Below are 20,179 nucleotides of genomic sequence, written 5' to 3' on the forward strand. Positions count from 1 at the left end.
TTACGTGTTGTATAATCATTTTCCAAATGAAACACACAATTCCCCTATATTGGGGAATAATCCCCAATGTTGGGGAATAATTCCCAATGTTGGGAAATAGACAAAGACTTCCAGCAATCTCATTCTCCGGTTAACTTTCTACCAAACTAAAATAATATTTATAACTCCACAACTCCAAATATTATTTAAGCTTTCATGGTAGTCCATCTGAACCATTAATCTCCATTACTATATAAATCTCCAACACGAGTAAGATAGCCTAGGTTCATAAGTACTAGAAGTTCTATCTTGAGAATTTAATCTCACAAGCACTTAGGAAAATTAGTTTTATCTTGGTGGTAATTAGATTTTAGGTAGGCATAAATCTTACCTCTAGAAGCCCGGGATACCTAAACAACTTTAGAGTTGAAGACCCTTGGTTGCTAATTCCTAACTCAATTGATGACCTGATGATGAGGCTAAAGTTTTTAATTATTTAGGGAAGGTAGGAGTGGTAACAGGGAGGTCATGCGAGTGGGAAAAGTAGAATTAGGGCTATCCCAGGGTATGTGTATATATATGTATATATATGGATACGTATGAATAGGGGAGGATGTTCTATAGGCTCACAAGTTTATACACATATATATAGATTTCAGCGTATAGGGACGTACCGTACATGACGCAACCATTTTTTTAAGATTAGGCAAGTGATTTAGGATTAGGGTGTAATAAAAATGAAAATAATAATAGTAATAATAATAATAATAGTAATAATAATAATAATAATAATAATAATAATAATAATAATAATAATAATAATAATAATAATAATAATAATAATAATAATAATAATAATAATAATAATAACAATTTGTTGTAAGTGTAGCATATGAACGTAATTGGGGTTTACTACATATCTTAGATATATATATATATATATATGATAGGAGTTTTAGGGGAATATATCTAGGATAGTAGTGATGTACCTATTTATGTATAAATGTTTGTTTAGGGGGTCCTTATCTTAGTGGTAAAGGGTCATAAACAAGGTATGGGAAGCTTGTGGTCTATTATGCAACATGGACCAAGGTCTAGAGGGATAGTTTTAAGATAGTTTGGGGGCGCAATATATTTTTCCACGGATAATTTCTAGATGACCACTTGTTTTAGGTTTCTACTGGTCTCACTCAGATTGAATTTCGGGTCGAAACTTAATACACAATGTATCCGAGGGTTTAGATTTCTAGAAATAGGATTAGTCCCTATAATTCCTATGTAAATATAAACAAATCAATTAGGAAGATAATTCGGTGTTCAAGCATAGATTGTTATTTATATGTTTAAACACATAGGAAGTATCAAGGGAGACACACAAAGGCACAATGGATCAATAAAAATGAGAAGTCAAGAAAATATACCAGACCAGTGGGCGCGAGGTGGGCGGTCGACCGCCTGTCAAGTCCCCACTGGAATGTGGCAGTGGGCACGTGGTGGGTGGCCGACCTCCTGCCAAGTCCCCACTGGAACGTGACTGTGAAGGAGGAATCACTTCGGGAAAAGCCCCGAGAATGCACAATTTTAAGTTCAAGGAATTTCATACTTATGTGAACAACAAAAGGGGTTTGAATACATGGAAAAGCTCAAGGGATCACGTTATTAATAAGGAATATAGGAGACTTCAACTAAATATCATAAGGATCCCACACCCCATTCTTCCCCTTCTTAATTAAAGCTATGTTCCCCAAAATTTCCCTTCATGCAACTCATGTAAGTATTTATCGGGCTATTTAGTGAGTTAACTATATTGGTCAATTTATGATTTAGGACAAGTGAGCCCTCATAAGCTGAATAAAATTACTAATTACAAGTTCCAAAGTACTTTATCAAGTAACAGATATCCAAATAATGCATGTTTGATCAAATAGTTAAGTAATAATATGCAGTTCCTAACACGGTCTAAAGTCAATTAGGAACATATGTTTAAGCAAATAAACAAGTATGATAATCAAAGAGTGATAAGCAACAAAGCAGGTAAAAGCATGCAAGGACATCTCAAATTTCTAGGGCCAGTATGTGGAATGAAGAGTTAGTGTGTTGTACCCTTACCTTGATGTGATAAGCGAAGTGGGAAATTCTTTAAATTAATGTGGGGTAAAGTGAGGGGAGGTTATGTGATGATAGGTAGGTTCACAATCTCACCGCGCGTCCTAAGATTCCTGAATCCTATGTCCCTAAATACCTAGAGTTCAAGCCTAATGTCCTAAAGTCTGGTCTTAAGGGTTATATCCTAGGGTCAAACTTAGGCTCTGATACCAACTGTAACACCCCGAAATTTTTCAACTTTTAAGACTTATATAATAAAGGTAAATTCTCATTAAATCCCAAGCATAGTACAATAGAGTATAGGGTGCTATGCCACACCTGAGCTGGAGAACTCAGGTGCACAGACTAACTTACTAATATCCTCAATAATGTAAATACATAAGCACGGCACGCAGGCCGAAAGGGAATCTAGCTACTCTACGCCTCGGATCTCTAGCGCGCTCTAGGATCTACACATCTGTGCCTGAAAGCCAAATATATCTGTTTAGCGAGCGATGCTGGTAACCCATCCAACGCGTTGAAATACGATATATATATATATATATATATATATATATATATATATATATATATATATATATATATATATATATATATATATATATACATATATATACATATATATATATATATATATATACGAAAATCATTTTGAAGCAGGAAGATATATACTTAGGAGACTCTAGCTTTAAAATCAAGAATAGACTCAATAAATAGGGACAAGCACATTAGTCAATGATAAACAGTTAAGTAGAGAAAACATCATAAGGAATACGCATCTAAGGTCACAGATTACTTTTCAATTCAAACACATCATCATTAAAGTATCATTCATATCACATAATCATTGATGGCGCCATGGGACCAATCGCATGCCCCGAACATGAGGGTTAATGCTTATAGCATTAACACGGCCCCGCAGCACCCTACCTCAGTACCGTGGTATGAGGGGAGTTGATCGCAACCAACCCATTGAGAACCGCTGACGAACTAAACGTCGGACCACGATCCGACACATCGCTGACGCGCCCAGTCAGTGGACCGTGATCCCCTTTACAAGGGGGGACTTACGACCCTACACACTGTTGATGCGCACAATCGGTGGACCGTAGTGGATCAAGCCCGACACACCGCTGAGCTAAACTCAGTCGATGGGCAAAGATCCTCGGAGACTACGGTCCTACATACCGATGTCCCACACTCGGTGGGTCGCAGCCAATCATAGCCCTACACACCGCCTGATTACTCAGGTCGGTGGATTACAACCTTCCTCGGCTTGTTGGCTCCATACCGCCTGGCGCGTCCCAGTCGGTGGGTCATATCACCGAGGCCCATGTGGACCTTCAGTCCTATACATAATCTTTATATACCTGACCGGTCTCTACCAGCCTGGTTAACAGTTGGGATGGTTCTCAACCCATTCAACTGCCCGTATAGTGGACCTCAGTCCTATATCATATTAATATCCTTGACCGATCTTAACCGGCCTGGTTAACAGTTGGGATGGTTCTCAACCCATTCAACTGCCCGTATAGCCCAATTGATCTTAACCAAGTTGGGGTCATGCATCACGTAACATATAATAGCACATAATAACACATAACTCACATAGGGAAGGGGGAGACATATAGTTAAGCTTACATGTGATCATTCACATACTAAGAGTAATTCCTAAGGGTTCATATAACTTCCACCTAGGTCCACGGGTTACCAATTCAACTAGCATGCAATTCCTAAGACTCGTTTAACCTACGAATGGTACCCAAAATTCCAAACTAGACTCAGGCACGACAAACGGGATCCGTCGGGACACCATGGGGAACGGGGAACATCAAACGGGGAAGCCGGGGACCCGGGTGGGGTATGGACCAGCGGGTAGCCGGTGGGTGGGGGTCACCCGCCGGCTACCCGCCGGTGGGCGCTGTTCCGGGCAGCGGGTAGCCGGCTGCCTGGTGGTTGCCCGCTACCGGGCAGCGCCCTTTTGGGTAGCGGGTAGGTGGTGGGTTCCCCCACCCCCACCTACCCCCCACTGACTCATTCGTCACAAATTTGTCCCGGGATCCTTTGTGGAACCCGAAACCATGCTTAGACACTTTTAAACGCAAATAACGACATCACATAAGCAATTAATGGATCGAAAGCAAGAATCATGTAGGACTTATCCTATATATAAACAACACCCGATCATGCGAGTTCCCACCCAAATATAAATCAAGAACGTCACAATACAAATTCCAATCCGACCTAGGTCTCTAATCCCACCCAAATCATCAAGAACATATTTTATCTTTAACATCAAGAAAATATCAAGATTCGTCAAGAATCATCACATCATAATCAAGAATTTCCTTTTAACATCAAGATCATCAAGATTATCAAGAAAGCATATAAATCATCTTATCAATCATCAAGAACATAACATAATTATCATAGAAGAATTCAATCGAGACACAAGAATATAGAGGGAGGCCAAGGAAGGAGATTATAGCGAAGAAAATAGGTTTTGTTGAGACATGGGTTACCTCTTAGCCTTAATTAATCATCCCTTGGCTATTAAGGTTCTTCCCTAAGATTTCTATCCGTTTTGATCTCCCTAGGCTTGGTAGTGGGGAGTCCCTTGGGAATTCTTGTGTGGTGATATCTATTGTGGTGTGACTTCTAGGTGCCTCCTATGTCCTTATATATATATATTTAGGAGTCCTAATTAGGGTCTGAATGGTATGGGTTTACTAATTCTATTCCTTATAGGACTAAGGACTTGTTTTAGGGATAAGGGTCCATGGTCCATGGTGGACCATATTAATTAATTAAAGAGAATCTTAACCATAATCTGAATAGTAAAAGTATACTTTCTTTATTCCTAATAGATGTGTAGGCCTAGGATTCCTAATTAGGATCTGATTAGTAAAATGTTGACTTTCTTTATTTCTAATGGGCTTATGACTCTAGTGTAGGCAAGGGTCCACAATCCGTGGTGGACCACATTAATTAATTAAAGGGATTTCTAATCAAATTAAATCATTTTTAATCATTATTAATGGAATTAATTAAATAATTAATTCGGGTTTAGAGGTCGTAACACGGGGTGTTACAGTCAGCTTGAATAGAAACCACATAGGTTTAAAATTTTGCATGCGTATATGATATTAACCATTTTATTTTGTTGGGACCTTAGTAAACGATCACTCGAAGTGTGAGTGTGCACTACCCAACCTAGAAATATAAAATAGCAAGACCTGGAATTGAATCAAAATCCCGTGTGGCATGGGGCAAAAGGTGAACCTTATTGGTGAGTATTGAGAGAAAAATTTCCCTGAACCCAAAGAAAAAGGCATGAAAGATCGAAGTAGGGAAATGAAGAAAGAGAAAAAGGCAAAGACCGAAAATAATGGCTACTCCTTGAGAATAAGAAACGAGGTCAGTCATCTCGCTAAGGCTTGTGGTAATTCCATTTCACTATCTTCCAAAAAATGTAAGCTCTACGTGATGTCGGCTGCCCCAATGGCAGTGTCCTAGGAGATGTGAAGAGAGAGAGGAGGGAAGCCACCCCGCTGGAAACTAGGCACCCATCGCACTGTCTTCGACAAAGCATGGAGCTCCATGTGAAGTCGGGTCACTCAGTAACGATTACAGGGGATGAGAAAATAGAGTGCCCACATTAAGACAATAGTGGAGAGCGGTCCATGCGATACTTCACTTTATCTTAAAAAAAGGTATTGGCAAATAAGGTTGGAAAGGGGTTGGTGTGTGTACATCATTCACACTAGTGGGATCGGCTCAAGGCCCCCGCAAAATAGAAGGTGAATGCAACCTTGAAATGCATGTTTGAATGGTTAGAGAGGTGTGATCCCTTTTTATGAGCTTATTTCTAGAACCTTTAAGGGGTTAATATTTTCTCTAACATCTCCCAAATAGGCATTGTCAGATTTTGTTTGCCATAACTGCTGGTTAATATGAGGAATATAATGCCACACATTTGATACTTATGCATACCCTCACGTTGATTTCCCATCTAAGTGTTGAGAATCTTGCAAAAACATTTTAACACTTACGCTTTTATTTGATCCATGTTTTTCTTGAGGACAAGCATTGCTAAAGTGTGGAAACTTGTGATAAGTGTTAAATTGTGTCATTTTTATTGGGAAATTAGGAGCTATATTTCGCTAAATCAAAGCCCCTTGAGTATATTGTGTGCTTAAAATAGTTTATTTTGATTAAAACGAGATACAAGGACTAATTGGGTTTGCATTTGTGAAAACAGCAAAGTATTGACAAAATTGGGACATTTCGGCAGCATTTTAGTCTCGGGAACATATCTAAGGCTAGGGGTGTCCGATCAAGGTGATTCAAGCGGCATAAGAAAGGAAATTTGAAAAGCTACAATATTGGTGAAGACCACAGAAGCTAATGTGGATTTCAATGCAGTCAAATCCGGCGAACAAAGGAAACAGCAGCCGTTGTTACGCGCCCGTCACACCGTGAGGGGCTGTGTAACCAACCTCACGCCGCAATGCCAGCGTAAGGTCCCCCATGTCGTCCTCACGACATAAGGAGCGACGTGACCATGCAGCCTAGGAAGAGCGCACGCGGGAGTCGTTATTCCCCATTTATGCCCGCGTCACCCCATGATCGCGGCGTAAATGGGGTGCCGAACAGCCCTCAGGAGTCTTAGGCAATACTTCTGTCCATAATTCCACATTCTACACTTGACAATTTCTAATTTTAGAGAGGTAAATATTTTAGAGAGCTTAGGGTTTTAGATTTATTGGAGATTTGTGAAGATTTCAACACCAAATGAGGAAATAGATGCAACTAGAGATTACTTGTTGGTAACAATCCTTTCTCCCTCATTTAATTTCTAGAATTGTGTTTCAATTTCATGGATTCTGCTAGCTTAATTTCTTCTATTGTATCTCTTGGATCTAAGATGTGTGGCTAAATCTTGTGAGGTTGGAAGTGTATTTTGCAAGCATGTATTAGGATCTTAAATTGCTAGGAATTTGAGTTGTGATTTGTGCATATGCTCTTGTTGTGGATGATATTGTTGTTGCTCCGCACTCCTTGGTGGCCACATTGAGTGAGCGTGTTTGAGAGAGATTAGTTGATGAGATATCATAACTAATCGTAGTCTTTGTCATCTGTATTCTCCGCCCTTCGATCCGAAAGGGCAAGGCCCAAGAAGGAACGTAGGGAATGTGTTTGATTAAATGCCTAGGCCAAAATGGTTTCGGGCTAGAGGCTTAAGCGTATGCCTAATATTACCATTGCACCTCAAAAGCCACGCAAATCACTTCCTCTTTAATCCAATTATTGAAAGCTAATACATGTGCGCAAAATACACCACCCAACCTCCTATCTTCCTCTTGTCAATTTACGAATTACTTTGCACTTGTTTGCTACCTTCACTCGCATGACCACCTCCCTTTCTTTTGAATAATAACCATCATTTGTTTAAGATATTCTTGGGTAAACGCCGGCACCTTACAATCTCCAAATTTGTCATCCACGCGAACGATACTCGGGGTGGTTCTCACTCCCTGTTTTATACCATTACCCGTTCCCTATACGACTATTGCACACCTATTATTTTGATGACGCATTAAAGAGAGAACCGTAATCAAAAAGCATCCCGTCAATTACGTCATGAATTAACTTTTCCGGTGCTTCAGGCATAAACTAACTTTTCTGATGCTTCAAGCATGAGCTAACTTCTCGGATGCTTCAAGCATGAGTTAACTTCTCGGATGCTTCATGATTCAGGCATGAACGAAGTTTTTCGGCCATGAATATATTTTCATGCATTGTTCAAAACATTATCATGGCAAAAATCATTTCTTCATCAATACCTCATCATTTATCGTAGTATTTGCTTCAGGCAAATTAGCTAGAATCATCAAGATGAGACGCATTCTTCGACGACCAAATGCATTGGTGTGCAACACGTAGGGATCAATGCCCTTCACACTCACATTGATAGCAAACCTGCTTCTGGCTAGAATTTTGCCTCGATGAGGTTGGTCATCCTTGAATATCTTGATCACTTTGTTTCTTATTCTGAGCTCAAAACTCATACCACCCTCGCTATAACCTCGACCGCAACCCCTTATAAAGTTGCTCGTCTGGGCAACATTATGTGCTTCAAGCACCTGTGCAAAACCAACCAGACATGCATTTTGAATCTTCATTAACCACAAGTTATGTTTCTTAGCCACAAGGAGAGCCAAAATTAGCTTAGGATGCTTCTCATAATTTGTTGTCTTGTACGACTGCTGGAGTACAAAATTACTCACATGAAAAGTTTGCAAGGTCTTTTCAATTAAATATTTCTCTGAAACTTCCTGTGTTGAATTTCACTTGCGAGACTATTTTGTGCATAACCGAATTATAGTTAATCACTGACTTATAATCTTGAAATATGAGATTAGGCTAGTCAAAATGTGTCTGAGGAAGAACATTTGATGACTTTTGGTCGAAATAGCCCTTCTGGGACTTCCATTAAGTCAAGGGGTTCTTTTCCAATCAGATACTCAATTTTAAGATCGCGGCTCAAGTGGTGGCGTATGAAAATGAGAGCTTGTGCCTTCCAGGCATCGGTGCTCTATGACCTAGCAACAAAAAGCTTGGCTCAATTCTTTAGATTCCAAATATATTTCAATATCCAGAGCCCAAGATAAATAATTACTTCATTCATAAGTGAGCTCAATAAATTCACATTTGGCAATGGAAGACATAATCTACAAGATCATTATTTTCATGCAACATTACGAAGCAGTGTATGACAACATTGGGAAAACCCACAATTTTGAATACATGTTCAAACAATGGAAAAAGAAACACCTTTTTGCATAAATATGCATATATATATATATATATATATATATATATATACATATATATATATATATATATATATACATATATATATATATATATATATATATATATATATATATATACATATATATATATACATATATATATATATATATATATATATATATATATATATATATCTTAGAATTGTGATGCAAACATAGCAATCCGATGCAAACATAATAAGAATCGATTATGCATTCGATTTCCAAAGTCATAGAACATACATAGATACATATACATATGATTTAGCATATATTAACATATAGAGTAAATTTCAATTTTGGTCCTGTGACTATAGGGGTTCTGTTAATTGCAGTTCACGACTTTTAAAAGTGTTAATTTAGTACCTTGACTGTGTAATTTTTATTAATTTTGGTCACTCCGACTAAATTACCGACCACATTTCGCCGGAAAAACCAGGTTAAAAACTGACTTTGCTTAATTCGGACCACAATTCAAAAGATAAATTTTCCCTTCAGATTAAACACTGATTGATGAATTAAATTTTTTCGGCAGAATTTGGCTGACAATTTGGCAGGAGTGACCAAAATTCAAAAAATTTGCATAGTCAAGGTACTAAACTGACACTTTTAAAAGTTGTGTACTGCAATTAACAAGACCTATATAGTTACAGGACCAAAATTGAAATTTATTCTTAACATATATTTACCATTTCAAAGCATCATGGCTCATGTAAATCCTACATATAAAGGCAAAATATAAGATTAAATATTTCATGCGTATATATCATTACTAGTTTTTTACGCGCATTGCGCGATTGGGATAATGCCCAATGCTTTTTTGTTAAATAAGTACTTTAAAGTATATTAAGGCAGGATTATATTGAAATTGTTCATGCATAGATAATTGAAGGTTGAATTTGCGTATTTAAATTGGTAATTCTTCTCCCAAAGGTTGAGTCTCCAACCCCAAGGGCCCCCCACACTCCGACCCGACAGAGCATTGTGGGAAGTTGTAAATCACGGTGACTCAATGGTTCAGCAGACAGGGCCAAATGCTGATACGCACAAGGAATCTGCCCACTTTGGACATAATTCCCGCACTGCTGCCGCCGAGGTTCAAACATTGGTCTCTTCTCCCAAATATTACCCACTAAACCATTGAGCTAAGCCTGTGTGGGTTAAATAGGTAATTCTAAGTTTACAAATGCAAGATAATATAGTCAAGATTGATTATAATTGTCAATAAAATATTTGTATAGGTATAGTTGAAACCAAATACGGGACATTAGGGAGAACAAATAAAAATTAGGGCATAAAATATTAAATATATACTAATATTGCTTGAGGAGATTCCGACATTAGGATTTGTGGTTAAGTTCTATTAAGACTTTAATATTAGAATTAGATTAATGGTGTAGTTATAATTCTATATTAGACTTTAATATTAGAATTAGACTAACGGTGAATTAACGGAAAAGTTAAATGGATAATCATATAATTAAGGATAAATTAGAAAATCTTAAAAGAAAAAAATTAAAACCTGAACAATATGAACCATTCATTTGATTTAATAATTTGGCGGTCATTTTTTCTACCCAATGTTAATAATTAAATAAATTCGCTGGTCAAATCCGCTAGTATAACCCGCTAACGCTAACCGCTAACTGCTAACTGCTGATTGTCAAACAAGGACATTGCGAGGTAGTTCTCACTTCAATTTGTTGTGTGATTTGAATACTCTCTTTGTCACAAAATCTCTCAAGTAGTTAATATGGTTGGCTTTATTAATTATATTTTTTTAATTTTTTCATGGTATTAATAAAATACTTGGTAAATAAATATATAGCATTATTTTGTATTATAACTTTGATATTTAATTAGAAAAATAGTGCAAAAAAAAAGATAATAGATAATGTAGTGAATATAATCAATTGATGAATTTGAATGTAAAAATTTTACATTTGAGAAAAATAAAGACAATATAACTAATGAAAATATTTCTTTTAATTAATTTATTGATAATTAATAATTTTTTTTCACTGAATAAAGACATTGTAAGGACAATGTAATGAATATAATCAATTAATAAATTTGAATATAAAGAATTTTTATATTGAAGAAAAATAAAGACAATATAACTAATAAAATTATTTCTCTTATTTAATTTATTGATAATGAATAATTTTTTTTTTTAAATAAAGACATTGTGGACACATAATTCTAAATTAAAGAAATGCATATGTATTATTTTTTTGTTGTAACTACTAAATTATTATTTATATAATTTAATAAGAGTAAAATAGAGTAAGGTTCGAACCTAAGACACATTTTTTTTTTATTGAAATCAATGAGTAAGTTAACGGTGAACTAACGGCAATTCTTAAAATTTTAACGGAATTAGTAACGGTGTGTGGGTATTTTAGGAAATTTTAGTGTAACATTTAAATCTGATCAATCTTTTAATCAATCTGAGCCATTCATTTGATTAAAATCTGTGACCGCCATTTTTTCTACCCATTATAGGCCTAACTCTCTTGGGCTCTTATTAGTATAGTAGATATACATACATAAACACACGGCCTTCCCCTGATTTTTATCTTTTCCTATCTCATGCTTAAATAGAAAGAAGAGAATGTCATACAAAAACAGGAAAGAAATTAGAATAGAACATACTCTCATATGTATATTATTATTATAAAATAAAGCCAAATAGGGAGAATACTTATTTCATATTTGAACTGAGAAGTGAACTTGTAGTTCAAAAAGGGGTATCCTTAAGCTATTGATAAAGCAAAGTGAAAGGGATGGTATTGGCAATAGATAGTGTATGCACTTATTGACCTCTCAAATCAACTCAAAAATTAATAGCAATAAAAGGCTCGTGGATCTTGAATACAAGATATAACCTAAAGGTTCCTACTAAATTTTAATTCAATTATTAAGAGGGACTAGCTCCAAATCTACTCCAGTCAGAATAAAGAAATTAAATATAAAAGCAATAAATGGAACCCTGCACTAGGAAATGTTCACGCAGTTCGGAGCCTCACTTCTACGTCTGCGGGGCCACACACGTCAGCCCAATCCACTAGATGATCAACTAGGAGTACAAGGGGGTGTACATTACACACTAAAGCATAAACTACACTACTCCAGCGTAGCGCACTACTCCGATCCAGCGACTACTCCAGCATCACCATGGACTTGACGTGCAGGCTATCTTCATCACAACTTGAACCAGTTGAGAAACCTTCAACACACGAATATATTGATAGAAAAACCAGTGGAGGATTTGAGGAATGATATGTATAATTTTAATCCTTGAAACTTCAACTTTAATGCTTAACAAAGTATCATTTTATAGTGATGATATGAAACCTCTTTGGTCTGAAAAAATGCAGCCTTCAATTCCTCAAATTAAGCTGCATCTCCTGATTAAAAAAGCCATGGAAGTAGGGTCTTGACCAAAATAAATGTTTGAATGAATTTCACTTCTTCTGGATTACTTCCTTGAGTTGATCATGGACTGCATCCTGACGCTGACACTGGACTGGAGTAAGCGCTGATCCAGACTCAGCCTAACACAGACACTGGACCATTTTGACAACTAATTTAATCTAGCTTAAGTGGATTTTAAATGTGGAACATTTTACACTTATAAATAACAACAAAGAGATGCATAAGATCAATGACGAAATACTAATATCACAGAAACAGGAGTTGAAGAATTCTAGAAAAACTCATAGCAATATATACGTATGACATTCATACATAGACAATGGCATAGTTCTGAAAATAAAATCCACCTGAACAAGGAACCTGGTGTACCGTTCATCGGAGATTCTAATGGCGATTCGTGCTGATAACGTGTTAGAATTTGGCCTTCTAATTAATTCAGTTTTCTCGTGATATTTGTACGATATATAATTGCCGGTAGATTGTATGCAAAATAATAAAACGTAAAGAGGTATGGAAAATGTAAGAACACAAGATGTAGAATTCAACCGTCGCACAGGTTATGCTCATACTTTTTGCACCAAACATGAACCAGTGTGGGATTTGAAAGCCAAGCTTGCAACTCGTGGTGGATAACAGAGAGGATTCAAATATTATTCCTTAGTTATTGGAATACAAAATTGAGAACTTCTTTATATAGAGTATGAAGTCTTTGAATACAATACACTTACTAAACACCAGGAACATATAAAAGTTATTATATACAGTTGATACAAGAAAAATAATGACGCTCATAGAATGAACCTTTTTATTTATTTATTTATTTATTTAAATTCACTTTTTTGAAGTATATATAAGATTTTACTAACTAATTTTTTATTTTCTTTTCTCAACCTCGTTTCTCAAATATGACAATTTCTAAATGTTGGGTCTCAATCGGTTGGCTTTGCTTCTAAGGTTCCGCTTGGAAGGCAGGAAAATGTTTTCTGGAAAATGAGTCATTTTCCTGAAAACATTTTTCTTTCGAGTGTTTGGCTACCCAACGTAAAATTTTCTGTGTGTTTGGTTCATTTTCCAGAAAATGTGTAGGAAAATAAAAAGAAATGAATACTTTAAAATTTTAATTGTTTGATACTTTTGATAAAATACGTTTGTGAATAGCACTCTTTTAATATATATATATATATATATATATATATATATATATATATATATATATATATATATATATATAATTAACATTTTAAAAAATATAATCTTTTTTATATTTTTAAATACGAAAAAATTATTATTATTTGTAGACTTTATTTACTTTTTTGAACTTTGAATTAAAAAAAAAGTCCGAGGATTGCCCCCGCGGGGCCCACCAACCTGCATGGGGCGGGCTTTGGTTTCATGAACCCTAGTCTGTGGGTTTGTGGGGCCGACTCGCAAAAGCCTACAAAAAATTAGGCCTGAAAATTTTTACATATGGATCCTTGGAAAATGGCTTCCCAACAAAAAAAGGGAAGTCATTTTCTCCTAAAATATACATATTTTCCTTTGACTAATGCATCATTTTTTATTGACCTCGTTTTCCCTTCTCTTGCCAAACACTGAAAACTCAGAAAACATTTTTCGGAAATCATTTTTCGGGTTTCCAAACGCACCCTAAATGAAGTGCATATGTAAAACATGTATGATATTTTAGTTGCCTTCAAGAGATTATTTTTTTGAACATAATTTGTGAAAGTTTAGAATATTTTAGAAGTTCAAAAAGTTACTACAAATTCTCTTTATAAAGGATTACACCTTGATCTTGAGTCCTGCTCTTATGTATCTTAAAATTTGATGGATAATATAAATTACAAAATGTACTCCAATCGATTTACAAATCCTCAAATACTTGTATATAATATCTATAATGACTTTTTTTTTTTTGAAAACAGTATTTATAATGAATTAACAAAGCTATTTCATACTTCTATTTTTACACTTGATAAGAATACAACCTTGCAACTACTAGCAATGCAAAACTTCCTTTATATACAAGTAAAAGCATATAGAAGTTGCGTGAAGAACTCAATTCATTAATCACAAGGAAGCAGGCTATTAATAGCTATACAATGAGATAAAATAGGCTATGAAAAGCAACAACACAGACCTATTCTACAGGATAGGAAAATAACTAATAAACATTGAGTCAAAAATAATGTAAGCAATTAATCCTCAATACACCCCCGCAAGATGGAGGTGCCGTCAGAAACTCCAATCTTGGAACGAAACCGCAGAAAGAAATCACGACCAAGTGGCTTTGTTAGAAGATCTGCAACTTGGTCTTTTGAGCTAATGTGACTAACACTCAAGGAGCCATCCATGACACGCTCACACAACAACAAACCATGAAATATAGTTCCCTTCAGATAACGAAGTAACCTCTTAATCACAACCCAATGATGTTCCTTTAGCGAGTACATGTATTGAGATAAGGAATTAACCACATAAGCAATATCTGGTCTAGTGACAGACAAATATTGAAGCAACCCGACTAACCTGCGAAAACCAGTAGCATCTACTACAGGCTTCCCATCATGAACAACCAAAGGCATGGAAGAGGACATTGGAGTAGAGACACTCTTCGCACCATCCATGTTATAACGAGCAAGAATATCTGCAATATAGCGACTTTGAGACAGAAAATAACCCCTAGAGATGGGCACAACCTCAACACCAAGAAAATGGTGTAGCATGCCTAAATCCTTCAAGGAAAATCTCTGTGATAGCAAACTGATAAACTGACCAAGGAAAGCATTGTTATTGCCAGTGACAATTATATCATCAACATATACTAAAAAATACATCAATATCCCACGAGCAGCATACACAAACACATAAGCATCACAAACTGTCTTCTTAAAACAAAACTTAATAAGAAAAGACGACAATTCAAGGTACCGAGCTCGTGGAGCTTGCTTCAGACCATACAAGGCTTTTTTAAGTTTGCACACGTAATTCGACTTAGTAGAGTCAATAAAACCTGAAGGTTGCTCCATAAAAACTTCTTCAGTCCATGTCCCATTTAAAAAGGCATTGTTGATGTCAAGTTGTCGTACAGACCACCCTCGTGACAATGCAATTGTAAGCACAACACGGATAGTCACGGGTTTCATAACCGGACTAAAGGTTTCAAAATAATCATAACCAGACTCTTGCAAAAAACCTTTTGCTACTAAACGAGCTTTGAACTTATCAATAGTTCCATCGGCACGCCGTTTGACTCGAAAAACCCACTTACAGCCTAAAACCTTCTACCCGACATCCGGAACCAGTTCCCATGTTCGATTTTTAATAAGTGCTACATATTCAAACTCCATTGCCTCGTGCCAGAGCGGTTGCTTTAGGGCTTGTGCACCGTAGACGGTTCCACAGCATTGGGCATGGAATGAGCTGTAGTTAAATTCACAAAAGCTTTACCAAAAGATTTTGGATTTGGTTTTCGGGTCCGCTTTGGCCGATCACCAATTTGAGGCATAGCACGAGTAGACTCTGTGGACTCAGTCTGTAAGGTTGGTGATTGTACTTGTTCTTGGGATGAAGATTGATTATCTTGCAAAATTACTGGACGCACAGGCGTAATTGAATTATTATGAGACTCTGTAGAATGTTTGCTGGTTACTCGGTGGGACCTCGATAGAAGCAACATAATTAGCAAGATTAGGTGGATTTGGGATTTGATTCTGTACAGTAGGAATAGTAATGTGAATAAAACAAAGTGGATTAATAGGGGAATAACATGTGGGGTCAAGCAACCTATTATTATGAGAAGTAATAATTTTTTGGTAAGGAAACTCAGACTCAACAAATCTAACATGACATGAAACATAAATGCGATTTGTAACGGGATCCAAACATTTGTACGCAGATTGGGAAACAAAATAACCAATAAATACAAATGGTATCGATCGCGGTTGTAACTTTGAAGTGGTATAAGGCTTAAGCCACGGATAACAAAGACACCCGAAACTTTTCAGTTTATCATAACTCGGCATTTTATTAAATAATTTTTGGTATGGAGACACATTGTTAAGAATAGGAGTGGGCATTCTATTTATGAGAAAAATGACTGTTTGAAAGGCATATGTCCAGTATTTAATCGGTAAAGACGCATGATGGAGCAACGACAAGCCAGTTTCAACTATATGTCTGTGTCGTCGCTCCGCTGTACCATTACGGTCAGGAGTATGAGGGGGAGTTGTGAAATGGGAAATACCGGCCAAATTAAATAAAGGAACTAGTTTGACGAACTCACCACCATTATCTGAGAAGATGGATATGATTTTGTAACCAAAGAACTTTTCAACCAGAGTTTTAAACTGAGGAAAAATGAAAGCAACATCAGACTTCTTTTTGAGAGGATATAACCAAACATATTTTGTGAAAAAATCAGCAAAAATTACATAATAATAGCAACAATCAATAGACATATCTTTGGTTCCCCAGACATCAGGACATATCTTTGGTTCCCCAGACATCAGTATATAGGAGTTCAAGGGGTTTTGTGTTGTTTAAGGTATTCTCAGCAAATGGCAATTTATGACTTTTATTGACGCTACAAGAATCAAAATGAAAAGTACTAACGTCAAATGACTTAAAAGGATAGTTACTATTTCGAGAAATAACACCCAGAACTTTATTGGATGGATGACCCAAACGATGATGCCATTCATTGACACTGGAAAGAGTGATAGTATTAATCTGCGGTTCACATGACATGGTAGCAGAATAGACATCATGCATGTTGTTTCCCTGCATCAGACACGCCCCCGTGCGAAGATCCTTGACATGAAAAGAATTTGGAAAAAATTCAACAGAAACCCCATTAGATTGACAAAGCTTAGAAACAGAAACAAGATTACGACGCAATTTAGGAACACAAAGAACATTGTTTAAAGACAAATCGCGGGTAGGGGTAGGAAAAACAGTAGTGCCTGTGTGAGTAATTTTTAAACGATTACCATCAGCCAAATGAATTTCATCTGGTCCTCCGTATTCAGAAAAGGATGGCAATGATGTCGTGCTTGAGGTTGCATGGTGTGAAGCACCTGTATCAAACAACCAAGACTGTTGTGGCACATTGTTAACATTGAAGCATTCACCGATGGACCCGGAAAATTGGACACCTGTTGATTGCCAGATGTTACACCAACTTCGCGAAGTAACCTGGCCAATTTGCGACAGACTTTGGCCTCATGCCCATGCAGATTACAAAACCGACATACCGTATTATTGCGAGAAAAACCACCATTATTTTGACGATTTCCACGAAATCGTCGTTGGTTGTAGTTTCCTCCTTGATCACGATTGAAAGACTGTCCAGCGAACCCACTGTTAGACTGTCCAGCAGGTCCATTATTAGCTGTAGGATTTTGTCGCTGGGTAACGTTAGCCGTAACAAGGTGAGATTGTTTGGCTTCTTCAGCATCCTTCAACATGCGTTCATGCTCAATCAGAATGTTATAAAGATCACCATAAGTGATTCCTGCTTTCTGGACACGAACAGCAGGAATTATAGAAGCATAATCATCACCTAGTTGGTTCAACACATAAGCAATTAGATCATCATCATCAACTGGGCTTTGTGCAGCGGCAAGAGCGTCGGCAATTGAGCGCATATCCTGAAGGTAGTCAACGACTGAACGAGAGCTTTTTGGATTTTTTGACAGCTTGGTTTTGAGATAAATGACTCTACCCTTAGAATCATTAGCATAGCTTGTCACAAGTCTTGACCAAGCTTGTTGTGCGGTAGCTGCTGACGAGATGAGAGGTTGGATAGTCTCTAAGCAGCTCCCTAAAAGGGCACTGATCAGGATTTGATATTGGCGATACCATGCAGTGTAAGCCGGATTTGTGGCTCGTTGTGCTGTATCAGTGAACTGAGGTGGTGCTGTTTTCGAACCATCAACAAGGCCTAGGAGATCAAGGCCGATTAACGTGGATGTTCCTTGTCGCTGCCAAACCGGAAAATTATTATCATGAAGCCGGATGGGGGAGTGAGTTGGAGCATTTAAATGAATAAGAGTTGTTGTGGTAGAAGCGGAAGCCATTGGGTGGAAAGGGAACTAAGAAGGAAAAAAATGGATCTTTGAAAAAAAAATCTCGCTTAGAGAGCTTCGGCTCTTGATACCATATAGAAGTTGCGTGAAGAACTCAATTCATTAATCACAAGGAAGCAGGTTATTAATAGCTATACAATGAGATAAAATAGGCTATGAAAAGCAACAAACACAGACCTATTCTACAGAATAGGAAAATAACTAATAAACACTGAGTCGAAAATAATGTAAGCAATTAATCCTCAATAAAGCAAACATCGTCAACCAAAACAAAGGCAGAAAATACGTACAAGGGTAGATAAAGAATGAAACAAAACAAGGCTATTATTATTATTATTATTATTATTATTATTATTATTATTATTATTATTATTATTATTATTATTATTATATTTTTTTATAGTGTGAATAATATGTTGAGCATATAATATATAAAACATAAAGAGTTAATTCCACCGGAAGTCTTTTGTCTTTGATGGCAATTCCAAATTTAATCTCAGACTATCTTTTTTTGTCATTTAACATCTCATACTATTATTTTTTGGACACTTTTAGTCCTCATAACTTTTCTTATTTTTAGTAAGGGCAATTTTGTCTTTTCATATTTTTGTTTTGTTATCTTTACGGTTTTAACAGGTTTAATTGGTTTAGAACTTTAAGTAACTTCTGGTTTTAGTAACAACTAGTAATTCACCCGCGAAAAAATTATGCTATTATAAATATAAATAAAAAATAAAAAAACTAAAATATTTTAAATTATTTAATATAATAAATTTTTTGAGCTTCCATTGGTCAAGTATTTATTATTTTTATAGAATACAAAATTACAATTAAAATTATAATTATAATTTTGTATGGTTAATATAGTCTCTAATTATGTGCATATTCAAATAAACTTATAGAGAGAATTTACATAATTACATTGATTTATTCTTAATTGTATTTCATCTATATTATAATTTTCACAATACGAATAATAATTAAGATAATTACATTTGGAAAGCAAATTTCAAATTTTGTATGTGTAAATTTAAACTCTAATTGAACACATTTTTTATATGATTATATAATATATAGCTATTTTATTTTTCAAAAGTATATTTTTTTATATGATTATATAATATATAGCTATTTTATTTTTTAAATGTTGTGTGTTTTTTTTTTTTATAATAAAGGATGTTGTGGCATTAATTGTAACATTAATTATTTCCCAAACCATATAGCTTTATTATATAAAGGATTTTTTTCAACCAGTTTTTAGCAAAGTCCTAAATCAATTAAACCGGTTGAAATCAGAAAAAATAACAAGAGAAAAAATATGAAGAGACAAAAATGCCCTTACTAAAAATAGAAAAAGTAATGAGAATGACTAAAAGTGTCCAAAAAATAATAGTATGGGATGTTAAATGGCAAAAACAATAGTTTGTGACTAAATTTGGAATTGACACCAAAGACAAGGGACCTCTGGTGGAATTAACTCAAACATAAATGTACAATCCAACTATTAGTTTAGACTTTTAGTTCAACATACGCTTCAACTTGGTGAGCCAATCCCATGCCAAAAGTCATGGGTTCGAATTTTTGTGTCACTTGAAAAGAAAGAGAATATGGTCCACGCGTTGCTTGGAACTCATAAAAAAGAAATTAGCTTATGTGTGAGGCGTGCTGAATATATAATATATAAAACATAAATGTGCAATCCAACAATTT

General features: G+C 35.8%; 1 protein-coding gene across 1 annotated transcript; it reads right to left on the bottom strand.

The window, feature by feature from the left end:
• Positions 1-16,859: 16,859 nt before the first annotated feature.
• LOC109168224 lies at positions 16,860-18,460 on the bottom strand. Its single transcript, XM_019317264.1, has 2 exons — positions 17,548-18,460; positions 16,860-17,458 (listed from the first exon to the last, which is right to left on the bottom strand). The coding sequence occupies exons 1-2, from the start codon at positions 18,458-18,460 to the stop codon at positions 16,860-16,862; spliced, it is 1,512 nt and encodes a 503-aa protein (XP_019172809.1).
• Positions 18,461-20,179: the final 1,719 nt, after the last annotated feature.

This window comes from Ipomoea nil, unplaced genomic scaffold (assembly GCF_001879475.1).
Source record: "Ipomoea nil cultivar Tokyo-kokei standard unplaced genomic scaffold, Asagao_1.1 scaffold3195, whole genome shotgun sequence".
In the NCBI taxonomy this organism is placed as follows: Eukaryota; Viridiplantae; Streptophyta; class Magnoliopsida; order Solanales; family Convolvulaceae; genus Ipomoea; species Ipomoea nil.